The following is a 22060-nucleotide window of genomic DNA, read 5'->3' on the forward strand; positions in this document are numbered from 1 at the left end:
CCTATAACAGAAAAGAAAAAAAGGCAAAAATGCAGGAATTAACTGTCCACTTGGAAGAACTGGAGAAAGAACAGCAAACTAATCCCAAAGCAAGCAAAAGGAAAGAAATAACAAAGATTACAGCAGAAATAAATGAAATTGAAAACATGAAAACAATAGAGAAAATCAATAAGACCAGAAGTTGGTTCTATGAGAAAATCAATAAGATTGATGGGCCCCTATCAAGATTGACAAAAAGAAGAAGAGAGAGGATGCAAATAAATAAGATCAGAAATGGAAGAGGAGACATAACTACTGACCTCACAGAAATTAAGGAGGTAATAACAGGATACTATGAACAACTTTACGCTAATAAATACAACAGTTTAGATGAAGTGGACGGGTTCCTGGAAAGACATGAACAACCAACTTTGACTCAAGAAGACATAGATGACCTCAACAAACCAATCACAAGTAAAGAAATTGAATTAGTCATCCAAAAGCTTCCTAAAAAGAAAAGTCCAGGACCAGACGGCTTCACATGTAAATTCTATCAAACATTCCAGAAAGAATTAGTACCAACTCTCCTCAAACTCTTCAAAAAAATTGAAGTGGAGGGAAAACTGCCTAATTCATTCTATGAAGCCAACATCACCCTCATACCAAAACCAGGCAAAGATATTACAAAAAAAGAAAACTACAGACCAACCTCTCTAATGAATACAGATGCAAAAATCCTCAATAAAATTCTAGCAAATCGTATCCAAGAACACATTAAAAGAATTATACATCATGACCAAGTAGGATTCATCCCAGGTATGCAAGGATGGTTCAACATAAGAAAATCAATTAATGTAATACACCATATCAACAAATCAAAGCAGAAAAATCACATGATCATCTCAATTGATGCAGAGAAGACATTTGACAAGATTCAACATCCTTTCCTGTTGAAAACACTTCAAAGGATAGGAATACAAGGGAACTTCCTTAAAATGATAGAGGGAATATATGAAAAACCCACAGCTAACATCATCCTCAATGGGGAAAAATTGAAAACTTTCCCCCTAAGATCAGGAACAAGACAAGGATGTCCACTGTCACCACTATTATTCAACACTGTGTTGGAAGTTCTAGCCAGAGCAATTAGACAAGAAAAAGAAATACAAGGCATCAAAATTGGGAAGGAAGATGTAATACTCTCACTGTTTGCAGATGATATGATACTATACGTCGAAAACCTGGAAAAATCCACAACAAAACTACTAGAGCTAATAAATGAGTACAGCAAAGTAGCAGGTTACAAGATCAACATTCAAAAATCTGTAGCATTTCTATACACTAGTAAGGAACAAGCTGAGGGGGAAATCAAGAAACGAATCCCATTTACAATCGCAACTAAAAGAATAAAATACCTAGGAATAAATTTAACTAAAGAGACAAAAAACCTATATAAAGAAAACTACAAAAAACTGCTAAAAGAAATCACAGAAGACCTAAATAGATGGAAGGGCACACCGTGTTCATGGATTGGAAGACTAAATATAATTAAGATGTCAATCCTACCTAAACTGATCTACAGATTCAATGCAATACCAATCAAAATCCCAACAACTTATTTTTCAGAATTAGAAAAACCAATAAGCAAATTTATCTGAAGGGCAGGGTGCCCCGAATTGCTAAAAACATCTTGAGGAAAAAAAACGAAGCTGGAGGTCTCATGCTGCCTGACTTTAAGGCATATTATGAAGCCAAGTGGTCAAAACAGCATGGTATTGGCATAAAGATAGATATATCGACCAATGGAATCGAATAGAGTGCTCAGAAATAGATCCTCTCATCTATGGACATTTGATCTTTGGTAAGGCAGTCAAGCCAACTCACCTGGGACAGAACAGTCTCTTCAATAAATGGTGCCTAGAGAACTGGATATCCATATGCAAAAGAATGAAAGAAGACCCGTATGCCACACCTTATACAAAAGTTAACTCAAAATGGATCAAAGATCTAAACATTACGTCTAAGACCATAAAACAGTTAGAGGAAAATCTTGGGAGTATCTTATGAATCTTACAATTGGAGGTGGTTTTATGGACCTTAAACCTAAAGCAAGAGCACTGAAGAAGGAAATAAATAAGTGGGAGCTCCTCAAAATTAAACACTTTTGTGCATCAAAGAACTTCATCAAAAAGTTGAAAGACAGCCTACACAATGGGAGATAATATTTGGAAACGACATATCAGATAAAGGTCTAGTATCCAGAATTTATAAAGAGATTGTTCAACTCTACAACAAAAAGACAGCCAACTCAATTACAAAATGGGAAAAAGACTTGAACAGACACCTACCAGAAGAGGAAATACGAATGGCCAAGAGGCACATGAAGAGATGCTCAATGTCCCTGGCCATTAGAGAAATGCAAATCAAAACCACAATGAGATATCATCTCACACCCACCAGAATGGCCATTATCAACAAAACAGAAAATGACAAGTGCTGGAGAGGATGCGGAGAAAGAGGCACACTTATCCACTGTTGGTGGGAATGTCAAATGGTGCAACCACTGTGGAAGGCAGTTTGGCGGTTCCTCAAAAAGCTGAATATAGAATTGCCATACGACCCAGCAATACCATTGCTAGGTATCTACTCAAAGGACTTAAGGGCAAAAACACAAAAGGACATTTGCACACCAATGTTTATAGCAGCATTATTTACAATTGCAAGTAGATGGAAACAGCCAAAATGTCCATCAACAGACGAGTGGCTAAACAAACTGTGGGTTATACGTACGATGGAATATTATGCAGCTGTAAGACAGAATAAACTTATGAAGTACGTAACAACATGGATGGACCTAGAGAACATTATGCTGAGTGAGACTAGCCAAAACCTAAAGGACAAATACTCTATGGTCTCACTGATATGAACTGACATTAGTGAATAAACTTGGAATATGTCATTGGTAACAGAGACCATCAGGAGATAGAAATAGCGTAAGTTAGTGGGTAATTGGTGCTGAAGGGATATGGACTGTGCAACAGGACTGGATACAAACACTTAGAAATGGACAGCACAATACTACCTAACTGTAATGTAATTATGTTAAAACACTGAATGAAGCTGCATGTGAGAATGATAGAGGGAGGAGGGCTGGGGACATAAATGAAGTCAGAAAGAAAGATAGATGTTAAAGATCAAGATGGTATAATCTAGGAATGCCTAGAGTGTATAATAATAGTGAAATGTATAATGTACAAATTTTAAAAATGTTTTTGCATGAGGAAGAACAAAGGATTGTCATTATTGTAGGATGCTGAAAGTATATGATAACTAATACTTCAAAATGTCACATTATGTGTAAGACTAAAGCAAAAAATGTTTATTTGTTACAAAATTTAGATTTTGACTAGAGCATTTCGTAATATAACTCATGTAGATAGTTTGATTGAATGTCATAAGTACTTGGAATCTCAGGTAGCACATGAGATTTTGTTGGTTTGTCCAGAGTGATGCCCCAAGAATCCCAGAGTGATTTGATCAGTGACTGGAAAAGTATTTGCAAGCCCCCTTCGGGGAATGGTGAGAGTGGGGAGAAATTCAACTTCCCCAAGTTGAATTCTTGATATTCTCACAAGCAGTGTGGACAACCAAAGCTATAGGCTGAGACCCCAGTCTTCGGGTGTGTTCACATGAAACTTAACCCCACAAAAGATAGGTCAAGTCTACTTAAAATTTAGGCCTAAGAGTCACCCCCAAGAGAGCCTCTTTTGTTGCTTAGATGTGGCCTCTCTCTCCAGCCTATATGATGAGCAGTCTCACCACCCTCCCCCTCTCTGCGTGGGACATGACTCCCAGGGGTGTGGACCTTCCTGGTAACGTGGGACAGAGATCCTGGAATGAGTTGAGACTCAGCATCACGGGACTGAGAAAAACCCTAGAATGAGCTGAGAATTAACATCAAGAGACTGAGAGAACCTTCTCGACCAAAAGGGGGAAGAGTAAAATGAGGCAAAGTGTCAATGAGAGATTCCAAACAGAGTCAAGAGGTTATCCTGGAGGTTATTCTTACGCATTAAGTAGATATCACCTTGTTGTTCAAGATGTAGTGGAGAGGCTGGAGGGAATTGCCTGAAAATGTAGTGCTGTGTTCCAGCAGCCATGTTTCTTGATGATGCTTGAACAATGATATAGCTTTCACAATGAGACTCTGTGAATGTGAAAACCTTATGTCTGATGCTCCTTTTAGCTACTATATCAACAGAAGAGTAGAACATATGGAATAAAAATAAATAATAGGGGGAACAAATGTTAAAATAAATTCAGTTTGAAATAGTGGTAAATGAAAGCGAGGGGTAAGGGGTATGGTATGTATAGTTTTTTTTTTCTCTCTATTATCATTTTATTTCTTTTTCCATTATCTTTTTGTTTCTTTTTCTAAATTGATGCAGATGTACTAAGAAATGATGTATATGCAACTATGTGATGATATTAAGAATTACTGATTATATATGTAGAATGGAATGACTTCTAAATGTTTTGTTTGTTAATTTTTTTTAATTAATAAAAAAAATTTTTAATTAATAAAAAAAGTGGAAGATTGAATTGTTAGTGATCAATGAAAGGGAGGGGTAAGTGGGATGGCATGTATGAATTCTTTTGTTTTCTTTTTATGACTTGATGCAGATGTTCTAAGAAACAATCATGATGATGAATACGAATTCTTGCCTGCCATGAGGGAAACCTAGGTTCGATTCCCAGACCATGAATTTCCCCACCTCCCCACCCCCAAAACATCAACAAATAGTGTTGCAATAGTTTCCACATGGGGTACTCGTGTGGAAAAAGAATGAAACATGACCCCAGCCACACAGCATACCAAAAAAAAAAAAAAAAGCAAGTGGGATTCAAACAAGTCATGCAAAGGTGGCTCAACATAAAAAAATCAAACAATGTAATACAGCACAGTAACAATCAAAAGGGAAAAATCAAATGATCATATCGATTGATGTTGAAAAAGCATTCAACAAAATTCAGCATCATTTCTGATAAAAACACTTCAAAAGGTAGGAATCGAAGGAAATTTCCTTAATATCATAAAGGACATACATAAAAAGCCCACAGCCAGCACCATCCCCAATGGTGAGAGACTGAAAGCATTCCCCCTAAGATCCAGCAGAAGACAAGGATGACCACTGTCACCACTATATTCGACACTGTACGAGAAAAAAAAAACATTGTACAAAAATTCCTAGCTAGAGCAAATAGGCAGGAGGAAGAAATAAAATGCATTCAAATAAGAAAGGAAGAAGTAAAACCTTCATTATTCGCAGCTGACATGATCTTATACTTGGAAAACCCTGAGAAATCTACAACAAAACTACTTCAGTTAATAAACAAGTTCAGCAAAGTGCTGGTACAAGTTTAATGCATACAAATCAGTAATGTTTCTATACACAAATGAAGAGACAATTAAGGACAAAATTTCATTCAAAACAGCAACCAAAAGACTCAAGTATCTAGGAATAAATTTAAACAGGGATATCAAGGACCTATACACAGAAAATTTTAAAACATTGCTAAAAGAAATCAAAGAAGACCTAAATAGACCTAAATGTGGAAAGACATTTCATGCTCATGGATAGCAAGGTTGAATGTTGTTAAGATGTCATTCTACAGAAGTTGATCTACAGACTCAACGCGATACCAATCAAAATTCCGACAATCTACTTTGAAGACTTGGAAAATATGTTTATAAAATTTATTTGGAAGGGAAAAAGACCTTCAATAGCTAAAGATAGCCCAAAAAAACAAAGAGGAGCAAAATGGGAGAACTAACACTTCCTGACTTTAAAGCTTACTAAAAAACCACAGTGGTCAAAACAGCATGGTACTGGCAAAAAAACAGAAATTTTGACCAATGGAATAGAATCAAGAATATAGAGACAGACCACCAAATCAATGGAAAACAGGTCCCACACAGCCACTGGGGCAGAATAGTCTTTTCAACAACTGAGCATGGGAGAACTGAATATCAACACCCAAAAGAATGAAAGAGGACCCCTACTTAACACCCGATACAAAAATTACTTCAAAATGGGTTAAAGATCTAAATATAAAAACTAGTTTCATAAAACTCCTAGAAGAAGAAGCAGGGAAACATCTTCAAGACCTAGTAATAGGAGGTAGCATCTTAAACTTTACACCCAAAGCATAAGCAACGAAAAAAATTAGTAAATAGGAATTCCTTAAAATTGAAAGCTTCTGTGCTTCAAAGGACTTGTGAAAAAAGGATTTTTTTTTTTAATTTGTAAAGATTCACAAGAATACAGGAGGGCAGACATAAGCCCTAAACATCCTATATAACAGAAATAAAAATAAATTAAAACATACAAAAGGAAGTAACTCAGTTAAAGAAATACTGATATTAAAATTTCTGGAGGGCGGGCCATGGTGGTTCAGCAGGCAGAATTCTCACCTGCCATGCCAGAAACCCGGGTTCAATTCTGGTGTCTGCCCATACAAATAAATAAATAAATAATAAAATAAAATAAAATTTCTGGAAAAAAAGTAAAGTAGGTGAGAAGAAGACATTCTATCACATGCCCCTGAGATATTTTTAATTTTTTACCATAGGCAAGGACCGCCTATTGGAAAAAAAAATAAAACTACAATTTTAATTTTAAAATGACCTGACCTTAAAGTGCTTCAAGCTGTAGGTTCCATAGAAGCAGAACTCCTACCTGCTTTTATTCACTGGTACAATGTCTGGCATACAGTCCCTCCATAAATACTTAAGTGTTGTTGTTCTATATAATTTCCACTAAAAAAACTACATAAATTGAAAGCCAGAGAAAAGAGTAACCATGCAAGATGAAAGACACCACTATGGAATATATAAATCTTAATACCAGATTTCAATAGGCTAATTTCACCTATCAAACACAGAATCACAGTAAGAATTTTTACAAGAACTTCATACTAAAGTTCAAGAATTGGTCTAAGTTCTAAGGATTATGACGTGTGTGTAAAAGTACACAAAGCTGAAGTTTCTCTCCAGATAAATAACCAGAGAGACAGGCATGGTTGCTACATGTTAGTATAATATATAATAAACAGTAAGGACCTACCATATTGATAGAAATCAAAAAGACCATTAATTAGAATACTAATAAAAGAATTCCAAACTTAAGAAATCCAATTAACAAAATGGAAACAAAGGAGTATCACCAAGTATTATTAAATATTTCAAACATATAAAAAAGATTAGAGAATAATAAAATAAACATCCATTCATCCAACACCCAGCTCTGTTAAATCTTGACAGTTCGCCATATTTACTTCAGGTCTTTTTGATAAAGAATAAAATACTTCACACATAGTTGAAGATCCCAATATACTTCCTACCTGACCTCTTTCTCCTCTCCCCTACCTCAGTAACCATCATACATCAATGTGTAAGATACTATTTCATGTATTTTACCTTTACGAGACATGAAATAGTACCTTATATACTGATGTATAAACATGTGCATGGGAGTGATAGACTTTAGTTTTACAACAGTGGTTACTACATGTCAGTAAAATATATAATAGGACTTCCTGGAAGATGGCGGCTTAGTAAGACGCGCGGATCTTAGTTTCTTCTCCAGGACACCTACTAGGGGAGTAGAAACGATACAGAAAGCGCCCAAAGCCACAACAGAGATAAAAAAGACAGCGTACCCCATCCTGGAACGGCTGGCTGGCTGAGAGAAGCAGCTCGGGTGAGATCGCCGAGGCGCGCGGGCCTTACCGGGCGGGGTGGCAAGCGGCCGGAGTTACTCCCTTCCCCCTTCCCGGGCCGGCTGGGAGAACTGGAGAGGCGGTCCCCTGAAACAAAGACGGCTGGCGCCCAAACCACGCGCAGCCCCCGGACCAACTGAGAGAATTGGATCGGAAACCCCCAGGCCACGGAGAACGGTGACGGGTGGGGGAGGCCCCTTCCAAACCCGTGACTCCCGGGGAACGTGCACTCTCTCGGGCGGGCCGCTGCCGCTGGCGCCCTCCCGCCACGCTTGTTGCCCAGGGCCGACTAGGAAATTCGGACGGGCTCTTTCCCTGGCTGCGGCGACCAGCAACCCTCCCTGCGTTTGGACACCCTCCCTGCGTTCGGACCCCGGGCCGGCTCAAGCCGCTTCGGCTAGCGAACCCCCAGGACGGCGAGAGTTTTCCAAAGTTTAAGGTCCCACAGCATCTTTTACTGGTGGGACCCGCAGACAAACGTGTGCCACGAGCGCCACCTACTGGGCAGGATAAGAAAAACAGAACCCAGAGATTTCACAGAAAAATATTACAACCTTGCTGGGTCCAACACCAAGAGAAATCTGAATAAATGCCCAGACGCCAGCAGCAGAAGATAACTGTCCACGCTCAAAAGATGGAGAATGTGGCTCAGTCAAAGGAACAAACCAATAGCTCAAATGAGACACAAGAGCTGAGACAACTAATGCTGAATATACGAACAGAAATGGAAAACCTCTTCAAAAATGAAATCGATAAATTGAGGGAGGACATGAAGAGGACATGGGCTGAACATAAAGAAGAAATAGAAAAACTGAAAAAACAAATCGCAGAACCTATGGAAGTGAAGGATAAAGTAGCAAACATAGAAAAAATAATGGATAGCTACAATGATAGATTTAAAGAGACAGAAGATAGAATTAGTGATTTGGAGGATGGAACATCTGAATTCCAAAAACAAACAGAAACTATAGGGAAAAGAATGGAAAAATCTGAACAGGGTATCAGGGAACTCAAGGACAATATGAACCGCACAAATATACGTGTTGTGGGTGTCCCAGAAGGAGAAGAGAAGGGAAAAGGAGGAGAAAAACTAATGGAAGAAATTATCACTGAAAATTTCCCAACTCTTATGAAAGACCTAAAATTACAGATCCAAGAAGTGCAGCGCACCCCAAAGAGATTAGACCCAAATAGGCGTTCTCCAAGACACTTACTAGTTAGAATGTCAGAGGTCAAAGAGAAAGAGAAGATCTTGAAAGCAGCAAGAGAAAAACAATCCATTACATACAAGGGAAACCCAATAAGACTTTGTGTAGATTTCTCAGCAGAAACCATGGAAGCTAGAAGACAGTGGGATGATATATTTAAAATACTAAAAGAGAAAAACTGCCAACCAAGACTCCTATATCCAGCAAAATTATCCTTCAAAAATGAGGGAGAAATTAAAACATTCTCAGACAAAAAGTCACTGAAAGAATTTGTGACCAAGAGACCAGCTCTGCAAGAAATACTAAAGGGAGCACTAGAGTCAGATACAAAAAGACAGAAGAGAGAGATATGGAAAAGAGTGTAGAAAGAAGGAAAATCAGATATGATATATATAATACAAAAGGCAAAATGTTAGAGGAAAATATTATCCAAACAGTAATAACACTAAATGTCAATGGACTGAATTCCCCAATCAAAAGACATAGATTGGCAGAATGGATTAAAAAACAGGATCCTTCGATATGCTGTCTACAGGAAACACATCTTAGACCCAAAGATAAACATAGGTTGAAAGTGAAAGGTTGGGAAAAGATATTTCATGCAAATAACAACCAGAAAAGAGCAGGAGTGGCTATACTAATATCCAACAAATTAGACTTCAAATGTAAAACAGTTAAAAGAGACAAAGAAGGACACTATATACTAATAAAAGGAACAATTAAACAAGAAGACATAACAATCATAAATATTTACGCACCGAATCAGAATGCCCCAAAATACGTGAGGAATATACTGCAAACACTGAAAACGGAAATAGACTCATATACCATAATAGTTGGAGACTTCAACTCACCACTCTCATCAAGGGACAGAACATCTAGACAGAGGATCAACAAAGAAATAGAGAATCTGAATATTACTATAAATGAACTAGACTTAATAGACATTTATAGGACATTACATCCCACAACAGCAGGATACACCTTTTTCTCAAGTGCTCATGGATCATTCTCAAAGATAGACCATATGCTGGGTCACAAAGCAAGTCTCAACAAATTTAAAAAGATTGAAATCATACACAACACTTTCTCGGACCATAAAGGAATGATGTTGGAAATCAATAATAGGCAGAGTGCCAGAAAATTCACAACTACGTGGAGGCTCAACAACACACTCCTAAACAACGACTGGGTCAAAGAAGAAATTGCAAGAGAAATTAGCAAATACCTCGAGGCGAATGAAAATGAAAACACAACATATCAAAACTTATGGGACGCAGCAAAGGCAGTGCTAAGAGGGAAATTTATTGCTCTAAATGCCTATATCAGAAAAGAAGAAAAGGCAAAAATTCAGGAATTAACTATCCATTTGGAAGAACTGGAGAAAGAACAGCAAGCTAACCCCAAAGCAAGCAAAAGGAAAGAAATAACAAAGATTAGAGCACAAATAAATGAAATTGAAAACATGAAAACAATAGAGAAAATCAATAAGACCAGAAGTTGGTTCTATGAGAAAATCAATAAGATTGATGGGCCCTTAGCAAGACTGACAAAAAGAAGAAGAGAGAGGATGCAAATAAATAAGATCAGAAATGGAAGAGGAGACATAACTACTGACCTCACAGAAATAAAGGAGGTAATAACAGGATACTATGAACAACTTTACGCTAATAAATACAACAATTTAGAGGAAATGGACGGGTTCCTGGAAAGACATGAACAACCAACTTTGACTCAAGAAGACATAGATGACCTCAACAAACCAATCACAAGTAAAGAAATTGAATTAGTCATTCAAAAGCTTCCTAAAAAGAAAAGTGCAGGACCAGATGGCTTCACATGTGAATTCTACCAAACGTTCCAGAAAGAATTAGTACCAATCCTGCTCAAACTCTTCAAAAAAATCGAAGTGGAGGGAAAACTACCTAATTCATTCTATGAAGCCAACATCACCCTCATACCAAAACCAGGCAAAGATATTACAAAAAAAGAAAACTACAGACCAATCTCTCTAATGAATACAGATGCAAAAATCCTCAATAAAATTCTAGCAAATCGTATCCAACAACACATTAAAAGAATTATACATCATGACCAAGTAGGATTCATCCCAGGTATGCAAGGATGGTTCAACATAAGAAAATCAATTAATGTAATACACCATATCAACAAATCAAAGCAGAAAAATCACATGATCATCTCAATTGATGCAGAGAAGGCATTCGACAAGATTCAACATCCTTTCCTGTTGAAAACACTTCAAAAGATAGGAATACAAGGGAACTTCCTTAAAATGATAGAGGGAATATATGAAAAACCCACAGCTAATATCATCCTCAATGGGGAAAAATTGAAAACTTTCCCCCTAAGATCAGGAACAAGACAAGGATGTCCACTATCACCACTATTATTCAACATTGTGTTGGAGGTTCTAGCCAGAGCAATTAGACAAGAAAAAGAAATACAAGGCATCAAAATTGGAAAGGAAGAAGTAAAACTATCACTGTTTGCAGACGATATGATACTATACGTCGAAAACCCGGAAAAATCCACAACAAAACTACTAGAGCTAATAAATGAGTACAGCAAAGTAGCAGGTTACAAGATCAACATTCAAAAATCTGTAGCATTTCTATACACTAGTAATGAACAAGCTGAGGGGGAAATCAAGAAACGAATCCCATTTACAATTGCAACTAAAAGAATAAAATACCTAGGAATAAATTTAACTAAAGAGACAAAAAACCTATATAAAGAAAACTACAAAAAACTGCTAAAAGATATCACAGAAGACCTAAATAGATGGAAGGGCATACCGTGTTCATGGATTGGAAGACTAAATATAGTTAAGATGTCAATCCTACCTAAATTGATTTACAGATTCAATGCAATACCAATCAAAATCCCAACAACTTATTTTTCAGAAATAGAAAAACCAATAAGCAAATTTATCTGGAAGGGCAGGGTGCCCCGAATTGCTAAAAACATCTTGAGGAAAAAAAACGAAGCTGGAGGTCTCGCGCTGCCTGACTTTAAGGCATATTATGAAGCCACAGTGGTCAAAACAGCATGGTATTGGCATAAAGATAGATATATCGACCAATGGAATCGAATAGAGTGCTCAGATATAGACCCTCTCATCTATGGACATTTGATCTTTGATAAGGCAGTCAAGCCAACTCACCTGGGACAGAGCAGTCTCTTCAATAAATGGTGCCTAGAGAACTGGATATCCATATGCAAAAGAATGAAAGAAGACCCATCTCTCACACCCTATACAAAAGTTAACTCAAAATGGATCAAAGATCTAAACATTAGGTCTAAGACCATAAAACAGTTAGAGGAAAATGTTGGGAGATATCTTATGGATCTTACAACTGGAGGCGGTTTTATGGACCTTAAACCTAAAGCAAGAGCACTGAAGAAGGAAATAAATAAATGGGAACTCCTCAAAATTAAACACTTTTGCGCATCAAAGAACTTCATCAAGAAAGTAGAAAGACAGCCTTCACAATGGGAGACAATATTTGGAAATGATATATCAGATAAAGGTCTAGTATCCAGAATTTATAAAGAGATTGTTCATCTCAACAACAAAAAGACAGCCAACCCAATTACAAAATGGGAAAAAGACTTGAACAGACACCTCTCAGAAGAGGAAATACGGATGGCCAAGAGGCACATGAAGAGATGCTCAATGTCCCTGGCCATTAGAGAAACGCAAATCAAAACCACAATGAGATATCATCTCACACCCACCAGAATGGCCATTATCAACAAAACAGAAAATGACAAGTGCTGGAGAGGATGCGGAGAAAGAGGCACACTTATCCACTGTTGGTGGGAATGTCAAAGGGTGCAACCACTGTGGAAGGCAGTTTGGCGGTTCCTCAAAAAGCTGAATATAGAATTGCCATACGACCCAGCAATACCATTGCTAGGTATCTACTCAAAGGACTTAAGGGCAAAGACACAAACGGACATTTGCACACCAATGTTTATAGCAGCATTATTTACAATTGCAAAGAGATGGAAACAGCCAAAATCTCCATCAACAGAAGAGTGGCTAAACAAACTGTGGTATATACATACGATGGAATATTATGCAGCTTTAAGACAAGATAAACTTATGAACCATGTAATAACATGGATGGACCTAGAGAATATTATGCTGAGTGAATCCAGCCAAAAACTAAAGGACAAATACTGTATGGTCCCACTGATGTGAACGGACATTCGAGAATAAACTTGAAATATGTCATTGGTAACAGAGTTCAGCAGGAGTTAGAAACAGGGTAAGACAATGGGTAATTGAAGCTGAAGGGATACAGACTGTGCAACAGGACTAGATACAAAAACTCAAAAATGGACAGCACAATAATACCTAATTGTAAAGTAATCATGTTAAAACACTGAATGAAGCTGCATCTGAGCTATAGGTTTTTGTTTTGCTTTGTTTTGTTTTGTTTTGATTTTACTATTATTACTTTTATTTTTTTCTCTATATTAACATTCTATATCTTTTTCGGTTAGGTTGCTAGTTCTTCTAAACCAATGCAAATGTACTAAGAAATGATGATCATGCATCTATGTGATGATGTTAAGAATTAATGATTGCATATGTAGAATGGTATGATCTCTAAATGTTGGGTTAATTTCTTTTTTTCTGTTAATTAAAAAAAAAAAGAGAAGGGATAATTGGAGATGAAGGGATACAGACTGTACAACGGGACTGGATATAAAAACTCAGAAATGGACAGCACAATACTACCCAATTGTAATGCAATTATGTTAAAACACTGAATGAAGCTGCATGTGAGGTATAGGTTTTTTGTTTTTGTTTTTTTTGTTTTTTTTTCTTTCTATTATTGTTTTAATTCTTATTCTGTTGTCTTTTTATTTCTTTTTCTAAATTGATGCAAATGTACTAAGAAATGATGAATATGCAACTATGTGATGTTATTAAGAATTACTGATTGTACATGTAGATTGGAATGATTTCTAATTGTTTTGTTAATTCTTTTTTTAATTAATAAAAAAAATGAAAAAAAAAAAATATATATATATAATAAACAATAAAGACCTACCATATTGATAGAAATCAAAAAGAAATCAATTTTTTTAAAAAGTCCACTAATTAGAATATTAATTAAAAAATTCCAAACATAAGAAATCTAATCAACAAAATGTCTCCTTGCACACAGAATTCAAGCAAAGAAACTCAAGAGTCCTAGAAAAGGAAATGCTAAATATCCTTTCTTTTAAAACCCTGTTCTGACTTACGTAAATAACCGTCATTACAGTACATGAAGAAATATTTTCATAACTAATCAAAGGCTCTGACAGAGATAACCTTAAGACACTAGCTGTGCAAAAATAGTAAATTCTGAAATAAATTCTATCTTCTTTTGTAAGTCAACTCAGAGCATCCAGTTCACAAACACACTGCAGCAAAAAGCAATACATCTCATTAATGAGGAATTACCTGTGCAATATTTTTAGAAGACATAATTGCCTGATGATAAAATATGCGGCCAAAATGATCTCGATCTGGAAATACGTCTGCTTGTCGAGGTAAGTTTGCCCCTCCTGAATCAACTGAAGACAAGGGAAACAAGAGAATTAAGTCTACTCCACGTTACACACAGGGAGAATTTATCAATGACAGCGTCACCTCATAATCACATTCACAAAACAGCCTCTCTTTTCCCGAGTCTCTCTTTCCTGTTGCCCATAGCAGCCACCTTGATTCAGTTTTCTCAATTAGGCATTCCCACCTCTGTGCAAAATTCCACCTGAAATGTTTATAGCTTTCTACCTTTGAAGACCAGCTACAGCCCCACTAACAGTATAAATTTTTAACCAATTCAGCTTAATAAATAAGTAGCTTTCCCTCTTCTAACACAATACAAAAATCCCCATAGAATTCATGTGGCGATTTACCACATACTGCTTTCTGATGCTGTTTTGATTACAGAATAGAATAGTGGATAACAATGCTAGCTGGGCTCAAAACAGAGCTTCATTACATCAAAGTTATGTGACTAAAGGAGTACTTCCCAATCAGTGCCCTGATTCCTCATCTGTGAAATTAAGATAAAGCAGCTATCACTTATAGCTGCTGTTAGATGAAATGAAATAATGCATATAAAGCACTTAATTCACTACATACTGTGAATGTACAGTCAATGGTTTAAAAAAAGTTAGCTAATTTTTATCTATTATTAATACCTCTAAGTATTAAAAGTCTTAATCATTTTTTAACACTTTATATCCAGTCTCCAAATCATCAAAATTCCCCCAGGACAGGACAACTTCTCACTGTGTCTCTATTTGGTAAGTGCCTGCAAACAGTTCGGCCTCATTTACTGTTTTCTGTATGTGAAAACTAATTTACACTGTAAGTCAAACAAGTACCCATTCAAATATCTGAATACCAAATGGGTGAATAATATGTGCTGGAATTTTACCAGATTAAACTAATATCAAAGAAGTGCCAATTTTAAACTCCCTTGTTCTTAGGTTCTTTTAGAAATACCCTTAAATTTAAAAGTACTTCAATTTTCTTACCCTTAAAAGTACTTCAATTTTCAAATACGAATCTTTTTTCACTTCAAATTCAACTTACTTTAAATTATAGCTCCTCAATTCTTATACATACTCAATTACTTAATATACTACCTACCATTCAAGCGAGCCATAAATACTCATTATTATTTGTTCATAGTTTGAACCCATTATGGTCAACAGAAAAAAGCCACAAGAGAAAAAAATCCAAATATGTCAAAAGAAAAAAACTGGCATACATCACAATATTAACAAGGGTTATTCCTAAGTGAGATTATGGGGAAGCTTTTGTTTATTCCACCCCCCACCCAGAGTTTTCAGCCAAGAACATGCATTTCTTTTGTAATTAAAGGAGAAACGAAGTTTTCTAAGATAGGTAATGTCTACACAGTTGTGCTGGTTTGAAGCTGTTTTGTACCCCAGAAAAGCCACAATCTTTTAATCCAATCTTGTGGGGGCAGACCTACGGTCATGTGGGACCTTTTGATTAGGTTGCTTCCATGGAGATGTGATCCTGCCCAGTCAAAGTGGGTCTTAATCCACTTGCTGTAGTCCTTTAAGGGAGAGACATTTTGGAGAGTTCAGAGCCCAGAGAAGCTGAGAGAGAAAGAAAACACCAGCAGAGGAATTCTGCACATAAGGGCCAGCTGACATTACACAATGTGCGTGCCCACTGACAGAGGATCCCCAGATGCCAGCAAACTTTCCTCTGAGCAGTATCCTCGTTAGTGCCTTCATTTGGACTTCATTGTTCATGGCCTTAGTATTATACTTTGGGGCTAATAAATCCCCACTGTTAAAATCCAATCAATTTCTAGTATATTGCATTTTGGCAGCTTTAGTAAACCAAAACAAGTCATCTTACCAGCTAATAATAGTTTATTTTATAACTCTTGTGACTTACCCATGTAAATACATGTAAGTCTGTTTTGCAGTGCAATTTCCTGTGCCCGTACATGTTTTTTCACAGTCACTGGGTAGTAGGAACCTCCTTTAACAGTGGCATCATTGGCAACAATCATACATTCCACTCTGAAGGGCAGAAATTTCATTGGAAGGAGAATGAGAAACTTCTTAGAAATTAAAGGCCAATTACATCTCATTCCAAGACACTTCAATATAGCCTTCAACTTATCACTAACGACATTCACTAGTACACAATCTTAATGTTATAAAAACAAACTTTAATCACAGTTCTGATATTCATTTATATGATACAAAACAATTTCAAATTCATACTTGATTTTTAAAGAATCATCAATCCTAGAGTAACAGTTAAAATTAATAACCTAAGGTGTATTTCCTAATGCTTCTTTGAATAAAAGGGTCCTAACAAGATAATTAAAAAATGAAAGCTCCAAGTCTCCAGGGTGAGGGGAAACCCTCACAGTAAACCTTCAAAGTTTCCTTGTAGGAAAAGAAATTGCAAAAGACCAGTCAAGCATAGTGATATTTATTTTTTGTATTTTCAAAAGTTCTTCAATGTTGCTGCATACTCTTTTCTATAAAACCAAAACAAGTTTAAAATATGATTTTATATTAACAACAGACATAAACTTTAAAATACCACATTTAAAACATACAAAAGTTAATTGTAAGGGAATAGATACAAGTGAAGGTGGTTCACTAATGGGTCTATAAATAATATTACCATATTGAAAGGGGTTGTATTGACTCATGTGTCCCACTAATTAAAACTATAAATATAAATAAGTTTTGCATGGCCTACTGCAAAGGTATGAATCAGGTACAAAGAGTGTATAATTTCAGAGTATAGGAGAAAAATGCGACTGTATGCTATGGGCTATGTTTAACAGGAAAACATCAACAGTACAGCAGCAATACCAGGGGTGTATGATGGGGAGAGGGATAAGAGTTAGGGGAAAATTTGGATTTTCTATTTGGTGAGGGTGTGTTTATTGGCTATCTTTCTCTTGGGAACAATGAAATTATCTAAAGTTGAGGGCACTGATGAACTATTGCCTTTGGACATTATACATAAGGCTCAGTAGATACAGATGGCTGAAAGATGCTCTCACTGAGAAGTAGATTGGTGAATGATGATGTAAATACATGATTGAACACGGTGCTGCTACAAAAAGGAATGAAGTTATGAGACTTTCCAACCATGTGAAAGAACTTGTGGGACATTTGGTGAGGCAAAATAAGCCAGAAACAAAAGAGCAAATATTGTAGCTCAGTTAGGAAATACTTCTAAGAAAACTTGGGGCCTAGATTGTAAGCTCTTAGAGCAATCGCATTTAGTCCAGAGTGTTAACTGTTATTTCTGGATTTTGAGAGGCTGTTTTATATATGTATAACTTGGTATTTAAAGATAAGAATGAAGCAGATCAGGTTGGGATTAAGGTAATTCAGAATACAGGGGTAAGGAAGACATTGTCTATATTTTAGAATTTTACCTACTCTTTAAGACCAAAGGAAGATAGTTTTATTATGTCCAGAACCTGGGTTTTCTGTAGCACATAATCTAACTCAATCTGTCTGGATAGATCATTTAAACAATCCAAACACAGGGAGACCAGAATTAAGAATGAGGGCCTTTAATTCTGTATAGCTTAATGTAATGTCTGGAGACATCCCAGAGTATATTAAGCAGATACTCAGAAAGTATTGGCAAAGTCCCTTGAAGGATGGGACAAAAATTACAGAACTATATAACTTTACCACTGACGAAACCCCAGATACTGCACCAAACATTAAGGACATCCAAATCAATAGGTTAAGTCCTTGATCTTGAGGCTTGCTCTTTTGAAGCTTATGTATGTAGTAGAGAAGCTTAGCCTACCTATAGGTATGCGAGTTACTTTTGGAGGATCTATTTGTTGCTCAGATGTGGCCTCTCTCTAAACCCAATTCTGCAAGTGAAATCATTGCCCTTCCCCTACATGGGACATGACATTCAGGGGTGAAAGCCTCCCAGCATCATGGGACATGACTCCCAGAGATGAGCCTGGCCCTAGCACCATGGGATCAACAACGCCATTCTGACCAAAACAGGGAAAAGAAGTATAACAAATAAGGTATCAATGACTGAGAGAGATTCAGATAGAGTCAAGAAGCTACTCTGGAGGTCACGCTTACACAAACTTCAGTTAAACATGGCTACCTATCATAGCTTGCCATACCCCAACAAAAACCATTTCAGACAATCCTAAAGAACACCTACAGAATAAGATTCTACAAAGGTTTCATTCAGTAGGGTAACTTTCCAGAAACCTACAACCTCCAGATGGTTTCCTGGATCAGTTAAGTCCTGAAATGCAGAGGGGCCAACCTCTCCAGAACATCAACTAATTCCATTCCCCTACCCCATATTACTGACAGCCCCTTTCAACATGAGAAAGTTAAAATGGACATAGCCCAAATACCCCTAAATAGTGGGAAAAAGATCACAGATGATGGTGGAGTTACACAGAGAAGATCGGGTTTAACAAATAAGTATGATTGCTGAATCATTATACTGATAATTCTTTTACCCTCCCACACCTTAGAAACAGCTAGAAATAAAAACCTAAAATTGTGGAATTGTAACGCACACCAAACTGAGATCTGTTCTACAACTAATTGTTGCGATGTACTTTGAAATTTATTGCTTTTATGCATGTATGTTATTTAAATAGTAGGAGGGATATAACAGAGAAGATAGGATTTAACACAAATGAGTATGAGTGCCGAATTGTTATACTGATATTTCTGTTGGTCTCCAGTGTCTTGGAGCAGCTAGAAGAAAAAAAACAAAAAATCGTACAGTTGTAACCCATACCAAACTTTAAAATCTGTTCCATAACTACTTGTTAAAATGTACTTGGAAATTTATTGCTTTTTGTATATATGTTATATTTCACACACACAAAAAAATACGAAAGTAAAGAGTCATCAACTGGGCCTTTTCTCACCAAATTCAGTTTAGTGGGATGTAGGACTCAAAAGCAACATAAAAAGAGCAGTATGGTGAGTGAAGATGGTCAGTAAGGGAAACCTTGAAACAATGCCAGGAACTAAAGACCAGAAGTTCACTTGAAACTTGTTTTTGTAAAGATAACAGAGCTCTTTACACATTTTTTTTTATATTCATGATGTTTTATCCCATTTTATATTCCCTAGAAAACTCCAGGATAGCTCATGTGAATTCCTATGAAAAATAAACTAAACACGCAAGCTGAGTTAATGAGTGCTGTGTTCTCACATTAGGGGCTGTGGCCAGAGTGCCACACCAGGCAAAAACTGCTTCTCTCCTTGGAGCATCAATATTACTCACCATAGCATAGGAAACCTTTCTGTATTAAAATTAGTATTTTATAAAACAGTGGAATACAAACTTTTAATGACTTTTACATTAAATAAACGATACATCAAAGGAAATTTAGGCTTATGGCACGTTGCTGGGCCATAACCCCACACCTCTGGGATGTTTGGTCACACTTCTCTGTTACTAGGAATTCTGCACCCCAAAAAAATCAAGCAACCATGATAAATGGAAATAGGCCAGACTGTGAAGTCAGACAAAACTAGACTGATATTCTAGCTCTGTCATTTGTTAATTATGTGAACTTGAGTAAGTGTCACAGATACTTTTGCTTCTCTATTAAAAGGTCACAAACACAGACAGATTCTGGGTCTATAGGCCATCTGATCTGCTCTGCAAAAAGCATTAAACCCTTCCTTACTTTGAAACCCTGGTATCATGGACTGGCTGCTACAGGCACTGGGCACAGAGTCTGCTGCTTTTGATCAGGATCAAGAAGGACAAAGATTCCTAAGAAGCAAGCAAAGAGTTCAAATCCCCAAAGTTGTGGAGCCCCAGCAGCACAGGTAAATGCAGGAACTGAGTCTTTTGCAGCCTCTAGATTCTTTTAGTCTAGAGACTCCGCAACCAGGTTTCTCTTTATTCCACCAAAGCTCCAGACCCTCCTTGCTTTAAAAAGTTTCAAAAAAAAAGAAACAGTTCCCAGTTCCAAGTCCAGACTTGTGACTGGGTAAGTGGGTCCTAAGGTAAAAGCTGAGTGGAAAGTTAGTACTGAGGCCCACATACTACTTCCAGAATAATTCCCCTTTGCTCTGACCTCTAAACCTTTCTGCTCTCTGGGTACAATTCTGGGGTTTGAGGCCCTGACCTGTACTTGTCTGTATAGGGTTCAAGACCCTGCCCTGAGTTTGTTGAGTATGTTCCTGGAAAATTAGTAATTCAACAATTAATTGATATTTAATGAAATTAAGTATGCTTGTTTGTTAACTGGTATATTACTTAGGTATAGTAAGTGTTTAATGCCTGTTTAATTGCTAATTAATGTGTTTGGTCCACATTACTGAGAGCCCGTAAAGAACTTACCCTGAAACTCTCCCAATGCCTGTAATAATGCCACCTGCAGGAACCTCCTCCTTACCATACAGCTGGTAACCAGCAAACTGAGAAAATTCCAGAAACGGAGACCTACAGGGAAGAAGGGATATTGCTTAAATTAATGTCATAGAAAAAGAAATCACATTTAAATAACATTCTAGTTACATGTGGAGAAGTTAAGATTTTTTTACTAATGGGTTGATGTTTTGGATAATTTACATATTGTAAATAAATTCTACAAAGAATTTCTAAAACAAAATCCAGTGTTAATATTTTGGGGATTTATATAGTACATCCATACAATAGAACACTACATATTTATTTTAAAAGATGTTGCAGAAATATGTTTATTATTAGAGTACAGCAGATAACTCTTACATAGCACCTCCCATGTGCCAGGCACTCTTCTAAGAGCTTCAGAACCATTAATTCATTTACTCCTCAGAATTACCCCAAGGTGGATCTTATTACAATCCCCATATATTGATGAGAAAACTGAGACTCGCAACGATTCAGTAACTCACCTAAGGTCACACAAACAGTTAAGTGGCAGAGTGGGCATTTTAGTCTCTTCATCACTACATTTGTCCTCTCACTTATTTAAACCTTCAAGATACATTAAGTAGAACAGAAGGGGGTTATAAAACACATTTACCAGAATTCCATTTCTGTTCAAAAATAAAAACCATATAGGTAGCTGTCTGATACATATGGACATAAAAAAGGCCTAGAAGACTATACTAGAGGGATTAGCAGTGTCTCCAGGTTGGTGGGACTGGTGTGTGTGTGTGTGTGTGTGCATGTGCATGTAACCATAATATTTCCTATAACACCTTCTGCTCTTGTCATAAGAAAATACACATTTTGGGGAAGATTTCATTTACTCCTCACCCTTCTTCTCTTACACCCCAAATCCAGTTCATCAGGGAAATCTTGTTGGCTCTATTACCAATATACATCCAAAATCCAGCCATTCTTACTGCCTATTTGCTACCCTAGGCCAGGCGTCCCTCATCTTTCTTTTTTTTTTCAATTAGATAAGTTGGTATGTTAACAGAAAAATCATGTTAAATAATATGCAGAGCTTCCATGTGTTTCTCTTAAATGACTGCTACAGCCTTCTAATTGGTCTTCCTGCTTCCAACCTTGCTGTCCTACAGCC

The 22060-nt window shown here is 36.8% G+C and overlaps 1 protein-coding gene across 2 annotated transcripts in view; it reads right to left on the minus strand.

The window, feature by feature from the left end:
* The window catches only part of MCCC2 (methylcrotonyl-CoA carboxylase subunit 2), a 128475-nt gene that overhangs the window by 79244 nt on the left and 27171 nt on the right, over positions 1-22060 (minus strand). For both annotated transcript variants that reach the window (XM_077139511.1, XM_077139510.1), the window contains 3 exons: positions 20887-20988; positions 16441-16568; positions 14455-14567 (listed from right to left, as the gene is read on the minus strand). In XM_077139511.1, coding sequence (XP_076995626.1) covers positions 14455-14567; positions 16441-16568; positions 20887-20988 — 343 coding nt within the window. The remainder of the gene's footprint in view (positions 1-14454; positions 14568-16440; positions 16569-20886; positions 20989-22060) is intronic.

The sequence above is a fragment of the Tamandua tetradactyla genome, chromosome 21 (assembly GCF_023851605.1).
Source record: "Tamandua tetradactyla isolate mTamTet1 chromosome 21, mTamTet1.pri, whole genome shotgun sequence".
NCBI classification, from domain to species: Eukaryota; Metazoa; Chordata; class Mammalia; order Pilosa; family Myrmecophagidae; genus Tamandua; species Tamandua tetradactyla.